This window comes from Carassius auratus, unplaced genomic scaffold (genome assembly GCF_003368295.1).
Source record: "Carassius auratus strain Wakin unplaced genomic scaffold, ASM336829v1 scaf_tig00214664, whole genome shotgun sequence".
NCBI classification, from domain to species: domain Eukaryota; kingdom Metazoa; phylum Chordata; class Actinopteri; order Cypriniformes; family Cyprinidae; genus Carassius; species Carassius auratus.
In genome coordinates, this window is record NW_020527757.1 from 161,191 (window position 1) to 187,397 (window position 26,207).

The 26,207-nt window shown below is 36.2% G+C and overlaps 2 protein-coding genes across 4 annotated transcripts in view; both read left to right on the plus strand.

Annotated features, from left to right (window-relative positions):
* Positions 1–2,854, plus strand: part of clmpa (CXADR like membrane protein a) — a 46,254-nt gene extending 43,400 nt beyond the window's left edge. Inside the window, exon 7 of the mRNA XM_026258266.1 lies at positions 1,149–2,854. Within this exon, the coding sequence (XP_026114051.1) occupies positions 1,149–1,497 (349 nt within the window). The 3' untranslated portion in view covers positions 1,498–2,854. The remainder of the gene's footprint in view (positions 1–1,148) is intronic.
* A 5,183-nt stretch (positions 2,855–8,037) lies between these two features.
* The window catches only part of LOC113092600 (GRAM domain-containing protein 1B-like), a 48,972-nt gene continuing 30,802 nt past the window's right edge, over positions 8,038–26,207 (plus strand). For 2 of the 3 annotated variants that reach the window (XM_026258262.1, XM_026258263.1), the window contains exon 1: positions 25,193–25,482. Coding sequence is in view for 1 of the 3 variants with exons in the window: in XM_026258264.1 (XP_026114049.1) it covers positions 8,153–8,292 (140 nt within the window). In the remaining 2 variants the exon portion in view is untranslated. Of the gene's footprint in view, positions 8,293–25,192; positions 25,483–26,207 lie in introns of those variants that run through there. The other variant, XM_026258264.1, reaches the window with a different exon arrangement.

The following is a 26,207-nucleotide window of genomic DNA, read 5'->3' on the forward strand; positions in this document are numbered from 1 at the left end:
TCTAAAGAGTTTTGGTAACAAATAGTTTTGGTTCCCTTTGACTTTATGATAAAAAGAAAAAAAAATGGATCAAGTCAATAGGAACCTGAACTGTTTACCAACATTCTGCTAAATGTCTTATTTTAAGACATGAAGGTGAGTAAATGATGACAGAATTTTCATTTTGATTGGACAATCCCTGCAAGCTGTTGATTTACATAGCATATTGTGTATTTCGGCCATAAAATGACTATACCGTTTGCATATATCTATACTCTACATGTTTTTTTTGTTTTTTTTTTGCTTTATGTGGAACTTTATTTAATTTCTTTGTTTTGATGATCCACATTGAAATTTATATGCTAACACAAATGCACACTGCATTCCTGGAACAGAGTGTAATAACAGGAATTATTTAGTTTCGAGCTGGAGGATGAAGAATTTGAAAATAAAATATTTTTGAGGGAGTTGACATGTTTATAGCTAGCTGTCTGAATAATAACACTTTCGATTTGGCACAGACATTTTAAAACCACTTGAGTATAGATGCTAAGTATATACAAGACTGCATGCCTGTAATGCCTTTCTGCAAATAGCACAAATATATAAATAGAACAATGTTTTTTTTTTTTTTTTTTTCAAGTTTGTAGGTGTCCAGGTACAGACACCGGATAATGAAATGTAAAATAGCATTGCATAGTATTCACTGTATAAATTAAATATAGATTAAATCTTGTTAAAACTACAAAGTAATTCAGTAAAGAGCAATGAGTGATTTTCTCTCATTTAATTTCTTGGATTAACATCATGGACACTTGCAGCAGCTAGTAAATTAGGCGCTGTCACTTTAAGAGACAATGCATCCAATTCTTTCATTCTTTCTCCACTGTTTACTTTCACTTAAGACATTACCAAAACATTTCGAGGATACTCACAAAGATGGTTATTGTGACATAATTTTGTATGTATTTGTCGGTTTAAGAGCAAGAAGAATTCAGTGTTCACAGACTGTGTGTCAACTGTCCTGAGTCTTTTTAGTTGCCCCCCCCCCCCCCCCCCCCACAGCCGTTGGCCCCTAAAATCCTCACCACCTTTCACCCCACGGCCCTGCTGCAATGCACTGACCAAGCCAGATAATGAATCTCACAGTCTTTGGCTTTATGTTTTAGGGAAGATGCAGAGGCTCCCAAAGCCAAACTGGTGAAGCCGAACTCTCTCTCCTCCTCCCGATCTGGTAGTTCTCGCTCCGGGGCCTCCTCCACTCAGTCTATGGTGCACAACAGCGCCCTCCGTGGGCCCAGGCCTCGACTGCCTGTCGTGGCTGCCCTTAAGGAAAGCGGGCAGGCCGAAAACTTCCCCCCGGTCCCACCGCCGTACAACCATGTGGTCCCCAAACCTCCGGAGCCCAGCAGTAGCCCCAAAGCCAGCCCGGCCAAACTCAGCCCTGGGAACCTGGCGAGGATGGGCGCCACACCAGTGATGATTCCCGCCCAAACCAAGGCATTTCAGACTGTGTAGGAATAATAAATGCCCTAAACATACACACAAACAGATAAATACACACACTGCACTCCACATCTGGTATCAGGAGCATTCCCAAAGGATTTCCCATTCCCTGCGGAAAACCCAGGTGGTCAGGCCTTTTAAATCAGCAGAACCGACTCTGTTGGAAAATAAATACTTTTGTTGTTTTTATGTGCACACTGAAATGGAAGAAGACCCCTTGTGGAGTGTAAAGGGTAAAGACAGAGGAAAAAGGAGGGGGTTTGGTTGTGGAGGGCTGTGCCTTGCGTTATGATGATGGTTTGAGCAAACATAAGAGGCAGATATGAACAGAGATATAGCTCTGCCTTTACCCAGAGAGACAGCCTGTCTACCTGACCGCACACTTCCTGTCCTTTCTTGGTTTGAACTGACAGATACAGAACTGGAGAGGAAACTCACAAAAGCGGACTCTTTCCGGCACCTGCTCATCCGCCCCTACAAGGATCCACATCTGCCACTCAATTCCTCGGCCAATCGCCATTCGCCAGGCGGCCCAGTGGGCATCACACCTCAACAGCCAATGGCAGGTCACCTGCTGGGCACAGACACTGCAATTGGCCCAGAATGAGAATCAATACACGTCGGCATAAACAGTGACTGTAAAATTTCTTTGCTCTTCATAAATATTCCATACGAATAGACATATTCCATATTGAAGAGTTACTTATAAGAATTCCATATATTTCAGTTGATTCGTAACGTGTGTGCACATTCCCTTTAAATCATTCATTCACATTCTTCAGGATAACTCAAACAGTATCTTCAGTAATGAGGTTGATCGTCTCAGTGGGGAAATGGTTTGGCTCTGCTTTGGTTTTCAGTATTTGCAATTGAAATCAGATGTCTGGTTGGAACATCCCATTGGATGCAAGTATGATCAGGTTGGTCAGGCTTATTATGCCCTGGTTTATATGGATATGTCTATTAATATGGTTTATATGGATCTAAAGTTTCTAAATGATTATGATGAATCCGAACAATCATCCATGTGTGGAATTTTTTTTTAAAGGCTGTCTTTCTCAATGCTCCCCATTTTCAAAACAATTAATCATGTGCCACCCCCATATATTTCATTTGATATTCCCAGCTGACAAGAAATGTTCTCTGAAACATATAATGTTTGTAAAATTCTAAAATGGAATGTTCCCTTAATATTCAAAAAAAACTTTCAGAGAACATTAAGAGAACATTCAGAAATAATGTTTTTATGACGTACTTGGAACATCTGCAAAATGTTCTTAGAAATGGTTGTGTAAGCTGGGTTTCTGCTGAAATTACGACAACGCTTTTTGTTTTAAAACTTTTTATTAGCATAAACTGGGAGTTTTCATATATCAGTATAAATTATTTAACCACAGTTTTTATTGCGATTCCAGAAGTTCCAAGATTCTAATACTGTATGTTCTTCAATAAAAGCTATATTTATTTAGAGGGGGAATAAAAACAGTTTACAGTCCCGATTTTTCATAAGTGTGGTTTTAGTATTTTTTAAGTTTTAGTTGATTTAATAGATTATCTTTTTATAATTTCAACATAATTCATTTTAAGTCATCCTGATGCCACTTTGGAAGTTTGCTGAGGCCACTGCTCTACATAACCCTTCATTTGTGTGTGTATGTTTAATAAATATTATGGTTAATTTGCTAATGCTTTCAGTTACCAATAAGAATGTAGTACTTTTAGCTCATTTTAAGACATTGTATATCATTTTATTCAAAAAAATCTACTGAGAAAATGTAAAAAAATTTGTCTGGGCCTGCGAATGAGCTTTGAATGTGTTTGATATTTGAATAGCTGACTATTTAGTGTTTTTTCCTCATTTCAACAATTACGTTTTAAGATGAATTTCGTTTTTTGCTGTTTTAGCAAAATAATTCAGCATTATTGTAACTGCAGTAGGTTAGAAGCTTTAAATTCTTGAGTGCAGATTTTTATACACATTAATAATTTTGTATTCTAGTTATATTTGGATTACTCTAATGCCATTGCAAATATATTTTCTCTATTTTTCAGTTGTTTTCCCTCGTAGATTTCAATGTTTGATGAATTCGAATGCCCGTGAGAGGCATTCATACCCAGACCCAGCTGAAAAAATGTGCGTGTTAGTGAACAGCAGGGGACCACAACATGGATTCCTCCCCTCAAAGAGACAGTCTTGTTATTTACGTCTTCAGAAATGATGTCTGAAAATATTCAAAGTGACAGGTCACCCTTAAGGACAGAACAATGTCTTCTTGCCGAATAACCAGGGAATAAGCGTCTCTGCGTGGAACAAGACTTAGATGTCAATGCTGGAAGAGGTAAAGGAACCAAAGGCTGAGCTTATTTATCTAAATCCAATCCTTCAGAACTCTTGAGGCCAATGCAAAAGAACACAGAATGTGCACCCAGTTCCATTGATTTAGCTTCAACCCCCGGCCCGGTCGATTCCCTGGCTTTAAAGTCTATTTCCATGGGCAGGGAAATTGAGAAAATGAAGTAATATTAGTCAAAAGTACTTCCTTGCAACCCGCTGTTCCTGTACGGCTGAGTCTGCTGTTGATATGTGCTGAGACGCATGGTTCCGTTGAGTTTGTGTTCGTCAGTCACAGCTGAACAGTTTGAATGCTGAGCTCTAATGTTAAACACCCTGCATACAATTGCTTGAGAGAATGTGCATCTAAACAGTGGACCTGCATGACACCGATAGCTAGAGAAAGATGAATATTTTGACTCAGTGCTAATATCAGAACATTATATACTAAGAATCGCATTATTAAAGGATTTTGGTTAAAATGTTACTAATGTAAATACTTTTTGGATTTATACGCCGCCTATCATTATACGGAATAATGCAAGATCAAGGTTTTGCACTTCTACAGCTGTGCTCTCCATACAGTAGTTTTGTTTGGTCAGTCTGGTGTTTTGACTGCATGAGTAAAGAAACCATGAGTCTTTTCCCTCTGTTGTGTGTTTTTTTATTTTTTTTATTTTTTTTTACATTACTGGCTATTTCTTGATGACAAAAGACATTGTACATATCATATTTCCTTTCTTCGTTACAAATGTATATTTGTACAGTATCTCAATGATTTTCTTTTGGTTTGTAATAAAGCATTCCGTTGCAAGCCAATGAAAATGCTTTCATTATTCTGTTCACTGCACTGACGTTTCAGGGCTTTCCATTGTCAAAAGTAGTTCATTGAGCTGCCTTTTGACTTTGTGGAGGGATCAAAATCCAAACTCAAAGCAAATTTAAAGATACTGCTGAAATGTAATTTATGTGCTTGGGGGGAAAAAAGAGTACTTCCTGTGGCAGCCATCCATCTGAAGTGTTCTTGCTCTAAGTTAAGAGTCTAGTTAGTTTCTACAGTGTCTTATGGGCTTTAAAAAAAAAAAAAAAAGAAGAAGGAGAAAGGAACTTAATTATTCATCCCTTAATCCCCCCATTGTGGTGTAATTGTTCTCTGTCTCATAGTGATTCTGGCATGTTTCATCAGTATGCAGTCTGACAAATGGCTGACCCAAATCTCCTATACAACAATATAATCCTTTTTTTTTTTTCAATTGATCACAGCCGTTGTTCTAAAATATCTCAAATCTCGTTTTCCACCTTCCTCATCCCTCGTAACAATGAGATTTCATAAAGAGTTTTAGGATGCTTTATTACAGTGTTAGTGCAATTGTGTCCTCTACTGGCCACAGTGTGCATTTACCTGCACTTATAAAAAAAAATCAACAGTATGAAATACAGTATAGGGAATAAATAAAACATAAGCGTGTGGAAAGGAAAGAGAATTTATATCTAGTGTAACCGTGCCATTTTTGTGTGTTTTACCTGCTAAAAAATCACAACAACAAAAATCCCAGTGTTTATTCTGCTTATAATGGGACTTGCATTGGTTTTAATGGTAACTATAATGGACCCTATGGGTTGCTACTGGTAATTTGTTGCCTTCTATTAGTGGCTTGTTAAATCCTAATGAAATATGTCCCAAAACACTTAGAAACAACAACAACAACAATCTTTAGAATTTCTGTGATGGTTTCTATTGTTTTCTTTTTTTTCAGCGGGGTTTGTAATTTGGTAAATTAAGATTGGCTTAAGAATTTAAGTTTTGTGACTCTACCTTTAGAAGACTAAGATTTTCAGTCACTATCTTATGGGAAGTGGCCACTGATCTATAACAGATCAGTGGAAGTGGCTCAAAATATTGATGACTCATCCTCAACTACACATATTTTTGGCCACTCGGCCTACTCTTAAAATGTCCTTCTATGCCACTGGGTCCATATGGCTTTAGGGTAAATTGAACACATTCATCAAAGACGTTTAGACACTGCCAAACCTTGCGAAGCTGCCAAACAGACATACATTTTTAATTCGCTGATGATTCATGGTGGACAAAGTTGGAAGTCCGATTCATTTTGAACAGTTAGTTCAAAAGATTCACTCAAAGAACCGGTTCAGAAGAGTCAATTTGGATTTACGTCAAAACGTGATCGCGTGGAATATTGCATGAACTAAATAAATAGACCATTTTAATGTTAAGTCTAATATCTGTTGTTGCAGCCTAGAGTAGGGGGTATTGGTGCACAAAGTAACGCGGGGTAACACGTGGTTTAAATATTTCCACACATACTACAATAACAACATTTACAGTAAGTATTTACTAGTAGCCTACCATATCAACATTATATTGAGAAAAAAGTGAGCTAAAATGTAAAAGTCTTTTGAAGATATCGCCGAACATTTATTTTACCATATTAAGATTATATTTCTGGCTTAAGTATTTTAATCTCAGTTTTATTAGCTATTCATTTAAAATGAGATAACTCTGCTATTATTTAAATTTCCAATCTGTTATTTATCAGTAGGCTATTGATTGTTTTTTAATTCTTCAATAACTAACAGAAGACACTAGTTGCTTCCAGTTTTAAATTTTAACTGTGTAGATGGGGTACGTTGTAATGCGTTACAATATGCCCCGACATTATGAAATTAGCAATTTACACTATTTACATTTTTTTTTTAAAATTAATGAAAAACTACGAGAAAAGGTGAATAAATACTCACAGTCAATGTTTAATGTTCAGAAATTATTATTTCAAGACCTGTAAAAAATGTTTGACAAAATATATATAGCCTATACATAGCGTGCATTCTAATGTAAACATTCACTGACATTTGCAAATATTAAAGGTGCAGGTGTATATAGAAATTGCTCAATCTATAAAAACATAACGGTTCATTAAGAAATGTCTTTATTCACCATTCTAAATTCAAAAGGTGTGTGAACGTGTATTAGTAATCTGGCCCATTGGCATAAAGGACAAATAATGTTGGGCCCTCTTCACTATCCCATCTCTATTATAGAGCGTGTATGAGCACTATTAAAATCCCAGGACACCCCTAGTCCGAATGTTCACTGCTATTTATAACTTCATACTTTCATAAAGAGACAGCAGCGATTCTACAAAGGATAACATTTGAAAGATAGGCCTATTGAGTTAGAAAATAGAGTGAATGAAATCGCCTATAAGGTGATAAGTCTGACTAACATGAAACACACACACACACACACACTGAGAGAGAGAGAGAGAGAGAGAGAGAGAGAGAGAGAGAGAGAGAGACACGTGAATACACAAATTGAAGAATTCTGTTGTTTCAGATACTGTTTCTAGATACTAGGTTTATGCTTATTACTGTCATATTATACATTTTGCTTTCTGCTCTTTTTCTATTGATTTCAAGTATTTTAGTTCAAACAATAATACATTTATTTCAATCCCCTGCTGGAAAAAGTAAAAATCACATAGTTTTGTAATGATTTTACTGGTTATATTAAAATTGTTTTGTTTTAATGGAAACTTTAATGGTGCCTGTACTGTTAATTGGTCACCTATATTGGTGGCTTTTGTTAAAACCATTAAATTCTAATGTAATATGTCCTAAAAACACACTACATGATACCATTATTTAATGGTTTTAATAGTTGATGGTTTGTAATGGTATCTGTAGTGGAAATCATTAGAATTTATGTGATGGATATTGTTCTTGTCAACAGGGTCACCATGGGCTTGTGATGTTATTTGCCATAAATGCAGAAAGAATTGCTGTTTGTAGTTTTGGTGGGCCTATTTGGTAGAAAATCCAGGGGCCGTTTTAACTCCCAATCCTTCCCTGAACATCCCTGAAAGAGATGCTCGGTTCATCGATAGGATTTTTCGCTTCAATGAATCAGACTCGAGAACCGCTAAACCTATTTGGATTCTTAATGAATCTTTCAGAACGATTCATGTGAGTCGATTGAACTAATTCACTAAAAAGATCCGAATCGCGTGGATGATTCTCTCACGAATCGGACAACGCTTTAAAGCGCGGAGAATCTTTAATTTTATTTTTTGTGAGTTTTGTGATGAAGTAATACATTTAGGAGCTCAGAGCTCTTTAATTAAGACGCGCTGATTTCACAGGATTACACAAAGTGTCACTTCGTGAAATCACAAATCATTCGATTCAGTTCGCCAGTTTCCCAACCCCTGCAGTCCAGATCCGCAAACAGCACCTCCCGTCCTCATTTCGTCCTGAGGCGAACTTTCCATCTCACGGGAGGTTAGATGCGCTTTACACGAGCAGTCGAGGAAAATGGCTTGTACTGTCGGTGGTCAGATCATACCGCAGTTAAACGTAGAGGAGGCGACGGAGGACAGCAGCCCGTCCAGGAGCATCTCCACCCGGCGGAGCAAACCCTCCTTCTCCCCGTTCAGCTCAAGGAAACATCAGAGGTGAGACTCTGTCTCTAATTCAGTGCAGTGTTCCAGATATTCAGTATCTAATGAGTTCTGTCGCATTGAGGATGATTGTGGTGATACATGAACAGTTAAACAGCTGTGGTGAAGTTGCCACAGGTCTTGGTTTAGACAAACGTCAGTCATTTTGACAAGTGTCACCAGTCATTCTGGCATCTGGACGTTTATCTACTAAATTACAAAGTTCAATGACTTTCGCCTAAACCCTTCAAACAAGCCATCCATTCCACTTATCCTCCATTTATTTCCCTTTCAAGCATCACATTACAGTTTTGAACCCTCAAAAAAATAGAAACACAGAATAAGGGTAAATAGCTTCTAAATTGATTTTTTTTTTTTTCTGTCATCTTTAAAGTCATTTCAATCTCTTCAGCTTTATTAAATCTGCGGGGTGTCCAAACATTCTGTGCTTGCAGAAGTGCAGAGGCAATCTGCTGAAATTAGATTGCAAGCAATTACAGCAAATGCTCAAGAGGACTTCCAAAACCTTGTTAGCGGAATATTTAATTAAATGCTTTTAGGAGATCTGTAAATAAACATGTGGATGAGCACATATTTGTCAGCCTAGTTTGGGATCGGTGATGACCTCTCAGTGTCTCAGTGACCTCTCAGCTGTCAATGGAACCGATTAGGAGGTTTACAGCCAAAGGGAACATGTGAAACTGTGTGCTGGTCTCGACTCCAAGCACAGAGACAGGCAGCATGTAGGGATTGATTAACCATTGAGCCGGCCGGTGTATTTAGAGGACACTGCAGAGGGAATGAGAGCTGCAGTGTTTTCAGTGGCAGATGTAGATACTGTATCAGATTTGTCTGAAATCAGTCCATCTGACCTTAACTGTGAGTTTGTGGGTTTGCATGATGGGCGCTGTGGACATCGGACACTTTACATGCATTTAATATACATATATGAACAAAAATATACAACACTTGTTTATGTATTTTGATATGTAAATTACTATGTTTAGATTATTATATTTAGATTTCATTTAAATGCATGCTTCCAAATAATTGGGCATCAGTTATTTTATGCAGTGTTTTTCAAAGCTCCTTGCACATCCTTTTTGACAAATCCATTGCAAAAGAGCCTTTTCTTTACTGTACTCTATATGTTTAAGAATTGTGCTGGTTTTCACTATATCCTGAGAGTGTTTGGATTTGTTATCAGAGCGTGAGTGGAAGTCAGATGGCTTGGTAACACATTTTTGTCCTTGTACTGTAATATTGTGGCCTACAAATCTTATACATTGTGATGAAAGAGCTAGGCAGCAGACATCAACTCTTTTATTAGCTTGATTTCCCACTTTAAATACAGAACAAAACCGGACAGTATACCAAATAATTGATGTCATCATCAGTCAGACATTGCTAAATCAAATGATTAATATACTGGGATAAAACCTGTAGTTTTATCCAGCTCATTTGTTCTTGTAACCTTCTCATTCAGATTGCTAGGAACTCAAGGACAGGATGCTTTGGTTAAAGCATGACGTTATATCTGCTCCTGTTGAAGACGTTTCCTTGGCTTCTCTCCATGCTGATGCGTCATGACAGGGCTTTCTAAAGGATGGAACTTGACTTGTACAGATACATTTTAGACACTTGATCCATCCATTTTGGTCTTGATCGGTGAGCATGTTGATACAGTATGAGCTTAAAGATGGCTCACTTTGTGTGGCATATTAAAGAAAAGAGTTACTTATGGAAGGGATGTTTCCCGCTGAGAATAAAAATATATTACTTTTGTGTTGTGCTTAAAATCTTTTACTTACTTTGGCATTCCTGGTCAAAAATCACCAGCCTTTTAAACATTGCTAGTACATCTCTTATTATGTTGTATTATCTTGGTTTCAGTCTTTTTGTCAACTGTTTTTTTTTTTTTTACTTGACACATGCTTTTGTCTTTCTTTTTGGAAAAGATTAATCTAAAGATTAATAGGATTAATTGACCTCATTGATCTGAGCCTATTCACTTCAATATTTTTAAAGAATTGAAAGAAATTTAAATAAAACAAAATTAAAAAAGTTGATGAAAAGATTGAAACCAGTATTTGGTAATAGTATAACATAACAAGATAACAATTCATAAGCAATTTTTTTTTGTAGGCTTGGAGTACCACAAGTGTAACAAGGTGGAAAAAAAATCCCCCTAAAGTACTAAAATGAAGTTTGTTTGGATGTTATACCCTCTGTGTTGAAATTCAGTAGGTTTTAGTCCAATGCAATAACATTAAACTAGCAATTTCAGGAAAAATTAAATGACCAAAAGATATATTTAATTGTGAGATAGTTTTTCATAATTGCAGATAATCATTTTTATTTGATTAGACTTGTGTTTTTTGTTCTCTCTTGCCTTTGCAATTACGAATCCACTTAGTAACCACCTAGAGTACCATAGTACACATTCTCCTTTGCAGAACCTGCTCAGCAAAATCTATTTACAGATTATTTTGAGTATTACATTATAACTGTAAAACATGCCATACATACATTGAAATCAAATCGTTTCAATCATTATTTCCCCAGGCCCATTAAGGCTCACTTTACCCATTGTGCATTGCGGCCCATTACAGTTTAATGCATGTTATTGATTCTTAGTCCATTACCTGCGACCTCTATGAGACACCCAACACAGTCCTGCCCGAATTAGACATGGGTGATGACATACTCTGGGTGTGGTTTGGAGCGATATCATATTTTGCTGTGCATTAGACATTAAAGAGATGAGTCTCTCTGCAATCTGTAAGTTCTTTTTAGTAGAAACATCAGACAAGACCAGGAAAAGATTTGTGCTGCTTTTTCTAGAACTCTGTTCCTCTCTGTGTTTGTCATAATTTAGTGGCTTCCTTTCTGCAAAGGGCTGACTGATCTCTTTCATGGCAAAAATGATGAATATGAAATGAAGTCACTGTTTTGCAAGTCATGCTGGTTGTCCTGAAGAGCTGCTCAGACTCACAGAAATGTGTCCTTGGTGATTTTTTGTGAGTCAGATTCAGCAGAGAGCCTTGAGAAACCCACCTCTCCCATGGACCTTCAGCATTCCAGATAACACATAGATAATAACAGGGAGATCAGCACCATGGACAGCAGCCTCACATTAGTCATGAATGCTTCACTGATGAACTTGTAGCACTTGCTTATGATTACTTGATTAGTGATCAAGAAATGCAGATATTTTATTTAGGGATGTAGGGTTTTTGTTATTATTATTGTTTTTTTTTGTAATATTTAGTTGTACATGCTCATTTGCCGTCTTTTAACACAGAGAAGACATTACCTCATATGAAGTTAATCTTTTAAATCACTAAGAAAAAAATTACTAGCACTGTTAATTATAATCTTTGGCAAATGTCAAAATAAATATCCATTCATACTGTACTATGTCAAAATATATTTAGCTTAATTTTAATATTATAATATTAAAATTGAGCTAAACATTTTTAATGAATGGATACTGATAATTGTAACATTACAACAAAGCAAAAGATTATTTATTTTGAGATTTTGTAAAGATGACAAATGGTTTGTTATGGGCTGGTGAGGTATAAATGCACGAGGACTAAGGAGATAAACAAAAAGTTATTTTAATTAGAATATTCAGGAGACAGGTAAATAAATCCACATTAGATTAACGAATTTAAAGAAAACTTTAAATAATGGAGTTAACTAATAATGACTAATGAGCAAATTAATCAAAAACCACAGAAACAAACAAGGAAGAAGAAAGGGAATCACAGAAAACTAAACCAAAACAGACCATGACCATAACATTATTATTGTATAAATCATTATTGTTTTTAAATATTAACTTAAAATGAGGTAATCTAAATATTTTACCCTAACCCACCCACACACACCCACGTACATATGTGACCCTGGACAACAAAACCAGTCATAAGGGTCAATAGTTAATTGAGAATATATGCATCATATGACAGCTGGATAAAGCTTTCCATTGATGTATGGTTTGTTAAGATATGGCACTATTTGGCTGAGATCTGGAATCTGAGGGTGCAAAAAAAATCTAAATATTGAGAAACTCGCCTTTAAAGATGTCCAAATGAAGTTCTTAGAAATGCATATTACTAATCAGCAATTAAGTTTTTATATATTTATGGTAAGACATTTACAAAATATCTTCATGGAACATGATCTTTAATTAATACCATAATGATTTTAGGCATAAAAGAAAAATCGATCATTTTGATCCATATGTTTTTTTGGCTATTGCTAAAAATATATGACAGGGACTTTAGACTGGTTTTGTGGTCCAGGGTCACATATATATTTTGAGATTTGAATTGAAAAATGATGTCAGGATGTATAATAAATAAAGTATACAGATAAATAGAGTTTTCAGTGTCTTTTAAATTTTTTTAGGACCCCATTTATACAACACCAGTTTTCATTTTCTTATTAATGTGTTCATGTCAAAATGCATGCGTTTAGGGTTTTGTGAAGTGAATGTCTGCCTACAGTAGGCTACATAAACTATATATAAAAAAATCTGTCTCTTGTTTAAATATATGCAGTAGATTACATTATTGAACACCAGAGGGCAGCACTTGATTGACTGTCATACCAAGACCTTTAAAGGTATTTTACTATGCAAGAATTCAATTTATTCCATTATAACACTGAACTTTTAATTTACTGGATAAATATGTCCATCTAAGTGTAAAAGAAATAAAAGGAGGGCCAGAGACAAGCATGCATGTGGCATTTTCATCATGGTGAATCTAGTCAGTGACTCAGAAATAATTGAACTGAATGAGGTCATAATAAGTAAATAAATAAGTTGCATAAACATACTTAAGCTATTTAACAGAATTTTCTGAAAAAAGGTATTTTTTTAGTGACAGCTGTCAATCTGATCTAATACGCAACGCAAATGCACAGCAATGTGGAGTGAAGCCCAGTCAAGTGCAAACGCCTGCTAGCAGCCCACAGTACAGTGACTGTACGACCTTTATCGATTTAACCGCTGTCATTGTGAACGGCCCTTGAGACTGAGACTAGTGCAGAGATGCACTGAAGCTTCCTCTGATTCCACTTCTGGTGGTTTTTGAAAATATCTAAAACAATGTAATGTTTATAATCATTGCCCAAAGTTATAACCGATCCTTTTTTAGCTTCACCAATGGTGTCATTTCTAAGTTGGGCTGAAAGTGGTCACGCTGTTATGTGTCATTTTCCCTTTTTCAGTTCATGAATGTGCCAATGGCCCCAAAAGCAAACACTATCTCACACATTAAGCTTAACGCCGGCGGTGGCTGACTATGAATTTCACATTTCAATTTCACAGCATTTTAAGGTGGCGGAAGCTTTAGAAACATCACCCCATGAGGGATACTGTATAAGATTATGCTGTCTGATCCAATATCGTTTAAGATGTCGAGTGAGTTCCTGTAGCTGTTCGGAGCTGGGAAGCTTTTAACTTGACCGTGGAACCATTGAGGACAGAATAATGTACCACAATAATTACACTGATGTTTGAAAGTTTGGGGTCAACCAGATTTTTTTTAAAGAAATTAATAGTTTTATTAAGAAGGGGATTGATCAAACGTGATAGTAAACAACTTTTTGATAATGTTACAAAAGATGTCTATTTGAAATTTCTGTTAATTAAAAAAAATTTTTTTGCAACTTGTCATGCTAAATATTGTGTTCATATACAGTAGTGTACATTTATACATTTTAAAAATAAAAAAGGAATAAATACAATTCTAAAATAGAAAAAAAAAATAGGATGTTTACTGTATTTTTGATCAAATAAATGTTGCTTGGGTGGACAGTAGAGACATCTTTACAAACTTTTGAACAGTAGTGTTTTTATTTCTCTTTTTTGTTTTTAGTATCATGATTTATATGTCCTTTTAACACAACACGTAAGTGCTTCACACAAGACATTTTAGTTTTTAGGATTGCTGGTGCTGTTATAAACCTCAAATCCTGGCACCAAAGGTATTCTTTATGACACAGTGCAGTGCTTGAGTACTTGCCTCTTTAAATATTCATGACCTTTAGACAGTTAGAGAAACCTTCTTAATTTCGACAGAAAAAGAGATTGAGATTGAATTGTTCCTACACTGTGGTTTCTTTTTTGATTGGGCCACTGTGGGATTTTGTACAAGTAGGTAAAAGCCACCAGGCACAAGATGAGAAAAAAACTCTTTTTTTCAGGCAGAAGTGAAGGTAGAGGCAAGTTTGTCCTCCTCTGATTTGGAGAAGGAACATTGTGTGGGATTCTGTTTATCATAATATGCTAATGGTGGAAATAAGGTCGAACCGTAGAACCTGAAGTCAGTTACACTTCCCTTAATTACACATTGGAAATATCAACAAGCTTCAGCAACATCTGAAGAGAAACTCTTGGTTGGAGGCAAAAATAAACCTAATCCTTCACTGAGTGGTTTCTACAGTAAATGTGACTCTTGCGACTGTGACACCAGTTTTGTTTCTTCACTTTCAGTTTTAAGTTCACCGAGGAGATCCTGGCCTTCAGAGTCAACATGTGAACATCAGAGCTTCTTCTTTATATCATGTTCCTTTTGATAGAGAAATGCTTTTTAAAAAAGCAATAGAGGGTTTCAGTTAAAGCTTTGCTCCAGGATCTCTTGAGTTTACTGTCAACCAATAAGAGACAGCTCTGCACAAAACCTGTAACACCCTACAATGACAGACTGCTATTTTTAGCGCGCTCACAATCCCTTCTTGGTGGGTCTCAATATAAAGCCAAGCTCACTGTAAACATCTAACTCACCATCTGTAGTTGTATGGGAAGCCATAATATACACTGTGCCATGTATAGGGATTCAGTGTAGACTAAAAGGAAATCTGTCCGTTCCTCTGTCCATGAATCGGTCCGTCAGCCATTTTTGGAGCTTGATGGTTCTAATCCACATTCCAGTGCATTGTATAGAAAAAATATGCAGAACAATCTACTAGACATATCCTTTTGTATTCCATGGAAGGGTGAACTAAATCTTAAAAGGGCTTGCTGTGTGTTTGAGATTCTCTTTGGATCTTTAGTCCCGTTGGGAGCTGGGAGATTCTTAAGGAATTTCTCAGGGATGCTCACGTCTTTATTTTCAACACTCATGTTGTGATCTGCATACTAATATTACTTCAGACTAGATGTATTCTCTGTGTGTGTGCACGTGTTTCTGCTCAATACATTTTAAAAGGGCTTGACATACTATGACAGTTCGATCCCTAGATACTTGAAACTCTTTTAAATGGTGCCAACTTATTTCTGTCTCACCCTGAAGAGTCAGTTTACCCACATCACAGAAATGAACCAATTCCAACCAAACCTGTGAGGACGATTTAGAGCTGCGTGAAGAATTTTGGAGTCAGTTTGGGATTCTGGAGTCAATGCCTCGGTTAGGTGAATTCATTTATGAGAGATTTCTGTCTTTGGTGGTTTAGATCTTGATGCTCTCTCAAAAAACAGCACACGACAAACGTCATTTTAAAATATGTACCGTATTTTCCGGACTTTAAGGCACACTTTTTTTCATAGTTTGGCTGGTCCTGCGACTTGTAGTCAGGTGCAACTTATTTATCAAAATTGATTTGACATGAACCGAGAGAAATGAACCAAGAGAAAACATTACCGTCTACAGCCGCGAGAGGGCGCTCTGTGCTGTGCTCAGTGCTCCTGTAGTCTACACTGAGCAGCATAGAGCGCCATCTCGTGGCTGTAGACGGTATATTTTCTCTTGGTTATAAATAAATGCGACTTATTGTCCGGTGCGACTTATATATGTTTTTTTCCTCATTTTTTTCCTCATCATGACGTATTTTTGGACTGATGCGACTTATACTTAGGTGCGACTTATAGTCCGAAAAATATGGTACTTAAGATTGCACTTTTTTTTTTTAATTCCAGAATTAAAATTGATTAAAAGTTCAAGATTCAAACATAATAAATCAGTATAAATCCCACATTCATACAAGAGACTGGTAGCAAAAGAATAAACAAAAAATCCTAGTAGAATAGTAAGAATACTTAAAGCAATAGTTATTTTCAGATCATATATATTTTATATCTTATGTATTTATTTAATATATTTGATGTGTTCATATTTTATGCGCATTTGTTAATTAAATGTTTATTTATTGGCAAATTGTTTAAAAACATAAAGCTCACGGGTTTATTCTAAAACAAAAAGAAAATCAGTTGGCAGGTAGTTAAGAGCAAAATGAATGCTAAAAATGTAATTATTTGTATTAATCATTTTTAAAATGAATCACTATTACAACGAACGTCATAACGTCAGTTGACCTTGTTCAGTGTATCTTAAATAAAATAAAATAAAATGTTTTTCATGTTCTAAATGTCTGTGAATTTCCCGAGTGCAGCTGTACAACTGTAAAAGAGAGACAGAGCCCGGCAGGTTTAAGTGTGTTTATGAGAGAAGTAACGGAAGGAGAACAGAACACCTGGAGACAAAGAGAGAGAGAGAGAGATCGCTGCGCTGACTGGGCAGCAGTGTGACATGTGCTCAGTGTCTCGTGAATAAGTGCTGCACCGTTTCTTTCCGTGTGGGCTTAATACAGTTTGACGGCGACCTCTCAGTTGTGCGGAGAGAAAAGTGGAGGCTGTTGCACACACGTTGACGTGTTGTTTAACACGGTTGGGGTCAGGTAACGGTAAAGCCTTTTTATCCAAATGCTGTGCATGTCCAGATTACTGTTTGCATGGAAATTGATCTTATTGGGTTGGGGTTTACATGCATGTTGCTTTGGGGCTCCAGTTCACTTTCACTTCTATGTGTGTGTGTTGATGGAGCATGACTCTAGAGTGCATTCCTCCACTGCTCTAGAGTGCAATCAGTCTGTAACATTTAAAAATTCATGCACATCTTTAATGAAGGTCATGTTTTGAACCGTCCTCTGCTGGCACAGCAATGGAACATGTTAGCTCAACTGCCTGAGGAGGAAGATCATATTTTCTTTTTTTTTTAGACTGTCAGGAATCCGTCCGATGCCCTGTGAGGTCTTGTATCGATAAAAAAACAGCGCATTGTTCTGATGGACTTTATTGTTCGGCTCGTTACCTCTCTCCCCGCCTCTCTTCAGCATTTTGAGACTCTGTGTTATTCTGCATCATGCTGGGCAAACACATTTTGAACCCTCTGGCAGATTCTTCTTCCATATTCATGAGATGACGTGTTTTATGTCCCTGAATGCAGGCTAATGTCTGTGGCCTCCCGCTGAGGTCATTGTGTCCACGTCTCGGCTGCCCAGCTGTTGGAGATAGGGACGGTCCTGCGTCCATGCAGATGAGTTGACTTGAGATAGATGTCACTGCACGTCTGACATTGCTTATCATTTTGATGATGCCTTTTCATATCGTTATCATATTGCTTACTTTAAAGACGTTTTCGATAATGGAAGTCTGATGATGTGACATTTGACAGAAGGGCCTTCTGGAGGACTTTAAATGTGCAAAAGAAATTGTCCAAGTAATATCAAAATGTATTTATACTGTGCTTTTTACAGTTTACATGATTTTAAATCAGCTTTACAAAAAATCATGTTTTAAATATCTTAATATTTTCATGTCTTCGCAGATAAGATATGGCACATATTATACAGTAGTTAACATTTTACAAAGATACAAGCGTTCTTGCAGTACAGTATAGTATATTTGCCTTTTTTAATGGAGTCTCTTATGCTCACCAACTGTATAATTGTGTATTATTTCTAATATTGGTTTCCTATTTTAATATACAGTGAAATATATTTTATTTAAGTGATGCATTGCTGAATATTCATCAGGATTTAGTGTCACATGATCCTTCAAAAATCATTCTAATATGCTGATCTATTATCAGTGTTAAAACTGTTGTGCTGCTTAATATTTTTTGGAACCATTTTCATTTTGGATACATTTTTCTTCGATTCTTTATATTCTTTTTATCAATAAAAAGTAAAAGAGAATAGCATTTATTAAAAAAAAAATATTTTCTATCAATATAAGTCTTTTCTAACACTTTTTGTCAATTTAACACATCCTTGCTGAACGGAAGTATTCATTTCTTAAAAAAAAAAAAAAAAAAAAAAAATTTACTGACCCCAAACTTTTGATTAGTAGTGTATATTGTAACACAATTTATATTTTGGATAAACTCTGTTCTTTTTAACTTTTTATTTTATTTATTAAATCCTGAAAAGGTATCACAGGCCCCCAAAAATATTAAGCAGCCCAGGATCGAGTGTTCAGAGGACCTTAGCTTGTATTGAACCCGACACATTTATTTAAATGTCTATAGGGGCTCAATTTATTGATTTATATTTATTTATTTAAAGACATTTCTTTTTAAAAAAATGCAAAAATAAAATTGCTAATTCTGTCATCATTTACTGAAACCTGTCATCATACCAAACTGTAAACCTCCCCATTTTGTCTAGTGTTGTTTTGACCCCCACTGCATTTCATTTTATGGACAAATAGTGCTATCGTGCAGTCAATGATTTGCTCATATTTCGCCTGGTGCTGAATAGACCTTGATTTCTCTACAAGGGGGACCGTTTCATAACATTTAGACATCACACAACTGTAATGGTTGAATTTTATTTCGCTACTCATGCTGACAATATTTTTACCTTGCCTTCTTGTGATGTGATGTGCTTTGTGTTAAATTAACACAGATTTATTAAAATTCTGGAGCTGTTAAATGCTTCAAGTTAGCTCATTTATAAAATGACATCAAACACAAGGCATTTCTGAAATTTTTTTTGATTGTATAGGTGCATATTTTCATTAAAAGTTAATGATTAAATGCAGCAGCATTTTACCAACTAGCAGCTTTCTGAAGTGAGCCTGGTCTTTTCAAGCGTGACTCAGAATTGACAAACGTTTGAAAAGCACTGTCAGTCAAATGTACTTCAGCTCCCAGCAATCATGTATCCAGAGAGCGGCTGCTTTGTTTTATAAATGCACCATTGGCTTGTCAAATACTAAACAAAGCATTGCATTGCAGACTATTGCTCTTTTGCAGTTATTGCCGGGACATTTTTAGGTTCATGCTCACACATTCAGTATGGTTGGAGACTCCCAAAGCTTCCCTTTTTAAAGGGGGGGTGAAATGCTATTTAATGCATACTGAGTTTTTTACACTGTTAAAGAGTTGGATTCCCATGCTAAACATGGACAAAGTTTCAAAAATTAAGTTGTACGTTTGAAGGAGTATTTCTGTTCCAAAAATACTCCTTCCGGTTTGTCACAAGTTTCGGAAAGTTTTTTTCGAGTATGGCTCTGTGTGACGTTAGATGGAGCGGAATTTCCTTATATGGGTCCTGAGGACACATCTGCCGGAAGAGCGCGCGCTCCTGTATAGCAGAGCAGAGAGAGGCTGTGCACAGACATTCACTGATCAGAGCGAGAGCGTCGCGAAATGTCACAAAAGGAGTGTGTTTTTGGTTGCCAGGGCAAGACAACCCTGCACAGATTACCAAAGAAAAAACAGCATTAAGGAACCAGTGGATGGAGTTTATTTTAACAGAGCATCAACGGAGTTGTGCAAGTGTTTGTTCCCTGCATTTCGAAGATGCTTGTTTTACAAACAAGGCCCAGTTTGATGACGGATTTGCGTATCGTTTATTTCTTAAGGTTGATGCAATCCCAACGAAAAAGGGTCACGATTGTGTGTTGGAACCACAGGCGGTGAGTAAAACTGCTTAAAATATCTCTGCCTCCTTGTTAGTGCGTCCGCCTCCCATCGGAGATCCGGGTTCGAGCCCCGCTCGGAGCGAGTCCTTGCTGCTGCTGCTCTCGTCCAGTTTCAGCCTTCACAGCTGTCACAGCTTTCAAACGCTGTCAACGCAACTGGCGCTCGTGATTCTTTAGCTCCGCCCACACGTCACGCCTCCAGGCGCTCGTGTTTTTCCGGGAAAAATCGGTACAGACTATCTTTCTCTTATGAATATAATAAAACTAAATACTTTTTGGAGTTATGAAGGATGCAGTACTACTCTATAGGTACTCAAGATTAACATGATATTGAGTGAAAACGAGCATTTCACCCCCCCTTTAAGTTCCCAAAACATCACTTTAGACTTTGGGAATGGTGTCATGGTAACATTGCATTGAGTATTATGTTTTTTAATAAGATGATTGGACAGAGCTTGGTTGCAAAGAGGCAAAAACTCAATCCATCCCCTTGCTTCATTCAAGTCCTGTGTAAGTTTGTTGAACTTGTCATCAGGAATCAGGATCAGGATGTGCATGCATGTATTTGCAGCTGTGGAATTTATATAAGTTTTTTTTTTTTTTTTTTATTGAAGCTTATATGAATATATTATAGAAAATCTACATTATTTTAGATAATCTTCATTTGCTTCATTTTCTCAGTTTTGCAGTCTTGCAGTGTAAAATTCATTTTAAATGTTTTAAAACTTAATGTAGAAAATGGCTGTTTAATTGACCACTACAGATGTGTAACTCTCTCAGAATTACTAATTTTTAATTATTAGTTCTGTATTACTACATATAAAACCAAACTGAATTCATTATATTAAGTTTTTTAAATAAAAAAAAATGAAATGAACGTTAACTAAATTTAAAATGAATAAAAATAGATGGTGTTGTTTTAAATACAGCTTAAATCAAATAAAATAAAATAAGCATATTAGATGAAAAACTAAACCATAAAAAATAGAAACCAAAATTAGTTACTTTGGCAACTAATTTAATTGAAAGTACTAAAATTACTGAAACTGAAATAAGTAACTTAAAGCTAATGAAAAAGAACAAAATTACTAAAACTAAGATGACTGAAACCAAAAAATATTAAAATGAAAGAGTATATATAAAATAAATATTGGGGGAAAAAATAGAACAACAACAACAAAAAAACAATGCTGGTGATTTTGTTTTTCTTTTTGTAATGTAAAAAAAGAATGTACCACAAAATAGTTTTAAATAAAGGACAATATAATAAGTTGCTTGTAGTTCTCAGGGTGTGTAAGTAAGAGTAAAAGTAAGCTAATGATGGAGCAGTTAGAAACCCCTGGAAACATGTCTAACTCAATGACACTGTGACTGGCAAGTCTATGACAGGATATGACACGTGAACTGGCAGTGACTTCCCACTCAGTGCACATGCTGTCAGGAGCATTTACCTTATTAGATGATTCCTATTTGTCTTTTCTCTGTCCAGTGCATCAGCTCATACTATCGTACAAAATGCAATGCACATTTCATTATCATCTGCCTCAAACATTGTGATTTTTGTTTTGTATTTATCTGTTTAGATTAAACAGAGTTTCAGTTCTTGTCCAGTCTTCCGGGTGCGGTGCCTTGGGGCCTTTTTGAGGTTGTTACTGCTAAATTATTCAAACAAACCTAATTTGATTATTCAGGAAGGCTCTCTGGGCATGATTTCCCTCTTTTTAACCATTCAGGTTGAGTTTCAGAGGGAACCTGACATTGTGTGTGGGTTCTGTGCAGGAATCGTTTATTATGAACGACTGTTTAAAATGGCATAGTATAGTTTGGGGTTGATGTGATCTTTTTTTTTTCAACGTGTGAAAATGTCTTACATTTTCTTATATGTGTGATGTGAAATCTCAGTTCAACATGAATTGTCACTGAGAAGTGAAAGATGAAGTCAGAGTTATGAGGAACTACTTTCTTCTCGATGTCCGTGTTTTTCATTTAACATTGGTTTTATTTCAATTAAATGCTGATACTCTGGAGTTAATAATATTTTGTTGTAAAATTCATTACTTTTATTAAACAACTCTGAAATCAGGTTTGAATTCACGTAGGATACAGATAATTAAGGTTAAAAAAGCTCTGTTGATGATTATACAGTATACAATTTTTCTTTTAAACCCTGAATAAATCTTTATTTAAAAAGATTCCTTTCTGCATCATTACACCAAACATGTATTCCAGTTTTTTTGTAATTATTTGTAGTGGTGGAGGATGTTTCTATAATGAACAAAACTGTAAAAGCCACTGGGTTGAATGAACTCGAACACCCACATGCACTGCACTTGGAAGTAGTTTTTATGTAAGACCTTACATAACCTTTAAAAACCGAGTGTGTGAGAGCTGCAAAAAAAGCACAGTTTGACGTTGAAGATGAATGTGTGGGCTATTCCTGCCAGTACCTATTGAACTCTGTAACTAAAAAATGTGTATGCTCTTAGAAGACTTTTTGCAGAATCAGAATCAGAAACAGCTTTATTGCAAGTGTGAATGTGACAAATGTAAGTCTGAACAACATTGGACCCAATTAACTTTCATTGTATAGAAAAGACACAAATACAGTTTATACAAAGTGACGTGACATTCAGCCAAGGATGGTGACCCATACTCAGAATTCGTGCTCTGCATTTAACCCATCCAAAGCACACACACACACACTGTGAACACACACCCGGAGCAGTGGGCAGCCATTTATGCTGCGGCACCCAGGGAACAGTTTGGGGTTCAGTGCCTTCCTCAAGGGCACCTCAGTTGTGGTATTGCTGGCCCAAGACTCAAACCCACAACCCTAGGGTTAGGAGTTGGCCATAAGGAGCTTACCTGCAGTACTTTTCCTCTTGAGAGCCATCTTACCTCCGTTTGGAAAAGTAACAGTTCATATTCTAAACCCCATTTCTTTGCACAACAGGTCAAACAACAAAGACCAGGTTCATTCAGTTTACCACCAGTTACCTACCAGTTTTTTGAAAATATCTCTTCCTGTGCATGTTTTTTCCGGTGCTGAGTAAAATGGAAGATCCTCAAGCAACTTTCTCTATGACAGTAGCAGACAAATACAAGTAGTTGGGAGGAGTTTGTGATTTCTGTAAATTCCATTCTTTATTCTGTCAATTAGCTGACATTTGACGTTGGTTGCCATTTTGGTAATACGCCGGCTTGTGGTGTTGTATGATTGTGGAATTTGTTCAACACCACTTGCATACTTATCTCCAAACATAGTTTTACAGATGGCCATTGCTGCTGGATGAATGAGGCTCTCTGCAATTGTATGAGGCTTTTTGGCCTTGGCAACTACAGTAAATGCGTCGTCTCATATGAAGCATTAAATGCTTTTACTGGTAGAGTGGTTTGGGTGGTAAAGTTTTTTTTTTTTTTTACCTGTTAATGCTGATTCTTTATGGCGAAAAAAGTCAACTGGTTTATCCTTTAACTTTGAATGTTTGATTTGTAAGTGACTTATCAGTTTCACATGCAGGTTTCAAACTCTGAACATACAACACATTGTGGCCATTGTTCATTATTAATTGTGGTGCACATGAATTTGTATTTTATGTACTGTTGGTCACACTTCCGTCGCTTTGATGCACACAGGCCTTTGGTTTTTGCAATTAATCCTTTCTTTGTGGATATCCCTGTTGACGTGGAGGGATCGTCATCAGTTTGAAGTCGCAATGCTTCAGTTGGGAACTCCGCTTCTTTTTTGTCAGATGGTTCACCTTTTTACCTTCACTGGTATTAATCTTAAAAAGCCACTGGATCATTTTGTTTTGACTTTTTCCTCAAACTCTATTGAACCAACTCTGCTCTAACAGATGCGTGAGAATTAGCTGCATTACTAATCAGATTGCCTCCTAGTGGATTCCTAAAAAATGATAGCTCGTATTCATTATTACTTGGGTGTATGCCTCAGGGTCTCGCATGCCCCACAGGTTGAAAACCCCTGGTGTAGTGAATAAATACATCAGGAAAGTTATGGTGTGGTGATGGAAAACTGTCACACACAAAACAGACAGGAGCAGCCATCTGCCAAATAAATCCAGCATCCTGTGGCTTGATGTTCCTCAGCCAGTTAAAGAGACTCCCCAAGGATAATGCTTTGAAGCAAATTTGTTAGAACATATTGGCATACTATAAATAAGTCAAAGACTCATAGTGCAACAAAGTAAACAATATAATGAAAAGAAGCAGGATCTATAGACGCTCTTGGGTATGATGTTAGATTTGCTGGTGTATTTTTTTACGATTTTGTGTAGCTCATCAATCATGACAGTATGAAAAACTTAAAAACTCATAACTGATGGTAGGAAGATTTGTCATCTTTTTATGAAGGCTACTGTGAAGTTCCTCATATGTCTGAATCAAACAACATTGAGCTATCTTGATTAAAAGACCTTATGTGTAATTTCTTTAATGAACTGTACTTTAGTCTTCATTTGCATAAAATTAAATAGGGTAGAAGATTAAATAATGTTACTTAATGAAGATTAGGTTACAATTACAAGATGGATTACCTATTAGTGCTGTTAGTATTTTCTGTCATGCCAAATTTGCAAAAGTTTTTTTACCTTTACAGATTTACAGTATCTCCTGCGGTGAGAATGTGCTTTTATGATTTCACGTCAGTAATGAAGGTGGTTGTACATTTTGATTAGAATTTCCTTCAGGCAAGATATGTGCTAACCGCGTTTTTGGATGATAGGCTAGGCTAACGTTACATTTTTGTAAGTTTTACTGGCTGTCAAGATGTGCTTCTAATATTTTTACCTCAGCTTTAAAAGGTTGTAGTACGTTTTTGACGAGGATTTCCGACAAAAAATGTGTTTGTCATAATTTTCGTCATTAATTAAGATGGTTTTGTACATTTTTCATTCGTTTTTACTGATGTTACCTCAGTTTGTTGAAAATTCTGCCTAACAATGAACGACGTTTTGAAAAGTAGTTCGTTTTGAGAAAGAAGCTCGTTTCTTTAGTAAATCACGACAGTTTAAATTGTCGTATATTCAGCGTTAGGCTAGTATGTTTTACTTGACTGCTGCAGTAAGGAAACCTCTTTTGAACGACGAGCCTGCTTTTATGCTGAGAGATCCGGGGCGTCTCAATCTCAGTAAGAGGGGTGATTTCCAGAGCTCAGTCTACGTATATGACACATCCGATCGTTTTTTTGGTTTTATTTCCACACAAATATTTTAAATCTGTTTTATTTCGCTTATAATAAACCAAGTTTACGTTATTCTGTAAAACGACATTTAATTTGTTTCTGCGCGACAACTCTCCCCTTCAATCGGAGTGGATTTGTCCGGTGAAAAGGAAACGTGAAGATCATAACGGAACAGTGTGGGAATAAACGCTTAAGTTTCTCATTCATTCCTGCTATTTAAAACTGAAAGACAGAGACGGCATATTAAAAACGAAGGTTTTGGTTACTTGAAATGTAAAAGGTAAGATTTTCCTCATTTCTGTTTAGTGCATGTTTTCAACTTTTTATTTGTACCGTTAAGGATTGTTTACAGATCAATATACTATTTTATAGAGTATTGTTTCCACTTAAAACAATAATAGATAGCATTTCTTCACAGGAAATATTGTTGTGCTCTTCGGTTTTGCAGAATAAATTTTAAACTTTGCTTTCTGGTACCTTTCTCTATAGTGCTTATGATATGGTTTCTTGGGTAGCCTATCAAACTTATAATAATAAATAATAACGCATAACAAGTCTTACAAAAAGTACGTGGCAGTACTAATGTACAATGGTAACAGATTTAGTTACATGTTACATTCATAATTCATAAGTTATGACACTGAAATTAGCGTACCACATTTTTGCATGAAATGCCCAAGGTATTACTATTGGACCAGGTTCAAAACCCCTTGTGCCATAGTACATTTTATAAGTGAAAACAGGTATAGATAGAGTCATAAATTATAATACAGTTCACACCAAAATGTGATTTATATGCATGTTTAATGGATTGTGGGAAAAAGTTAAGCCTCATTTTAGAGCCTTACATTTTAAAGCTTTTCAAAGTCAGATATTTACTGTACAGGTTATGCAGTGTGGCACGGTGTGCACCTTCTAGAGCCCCTCACATGGGGAACATGGTAGGATTTGTTTTGCATATAATTGAAGAAGTCTAAGAATGCATAACTCATGTATTTGGCATTT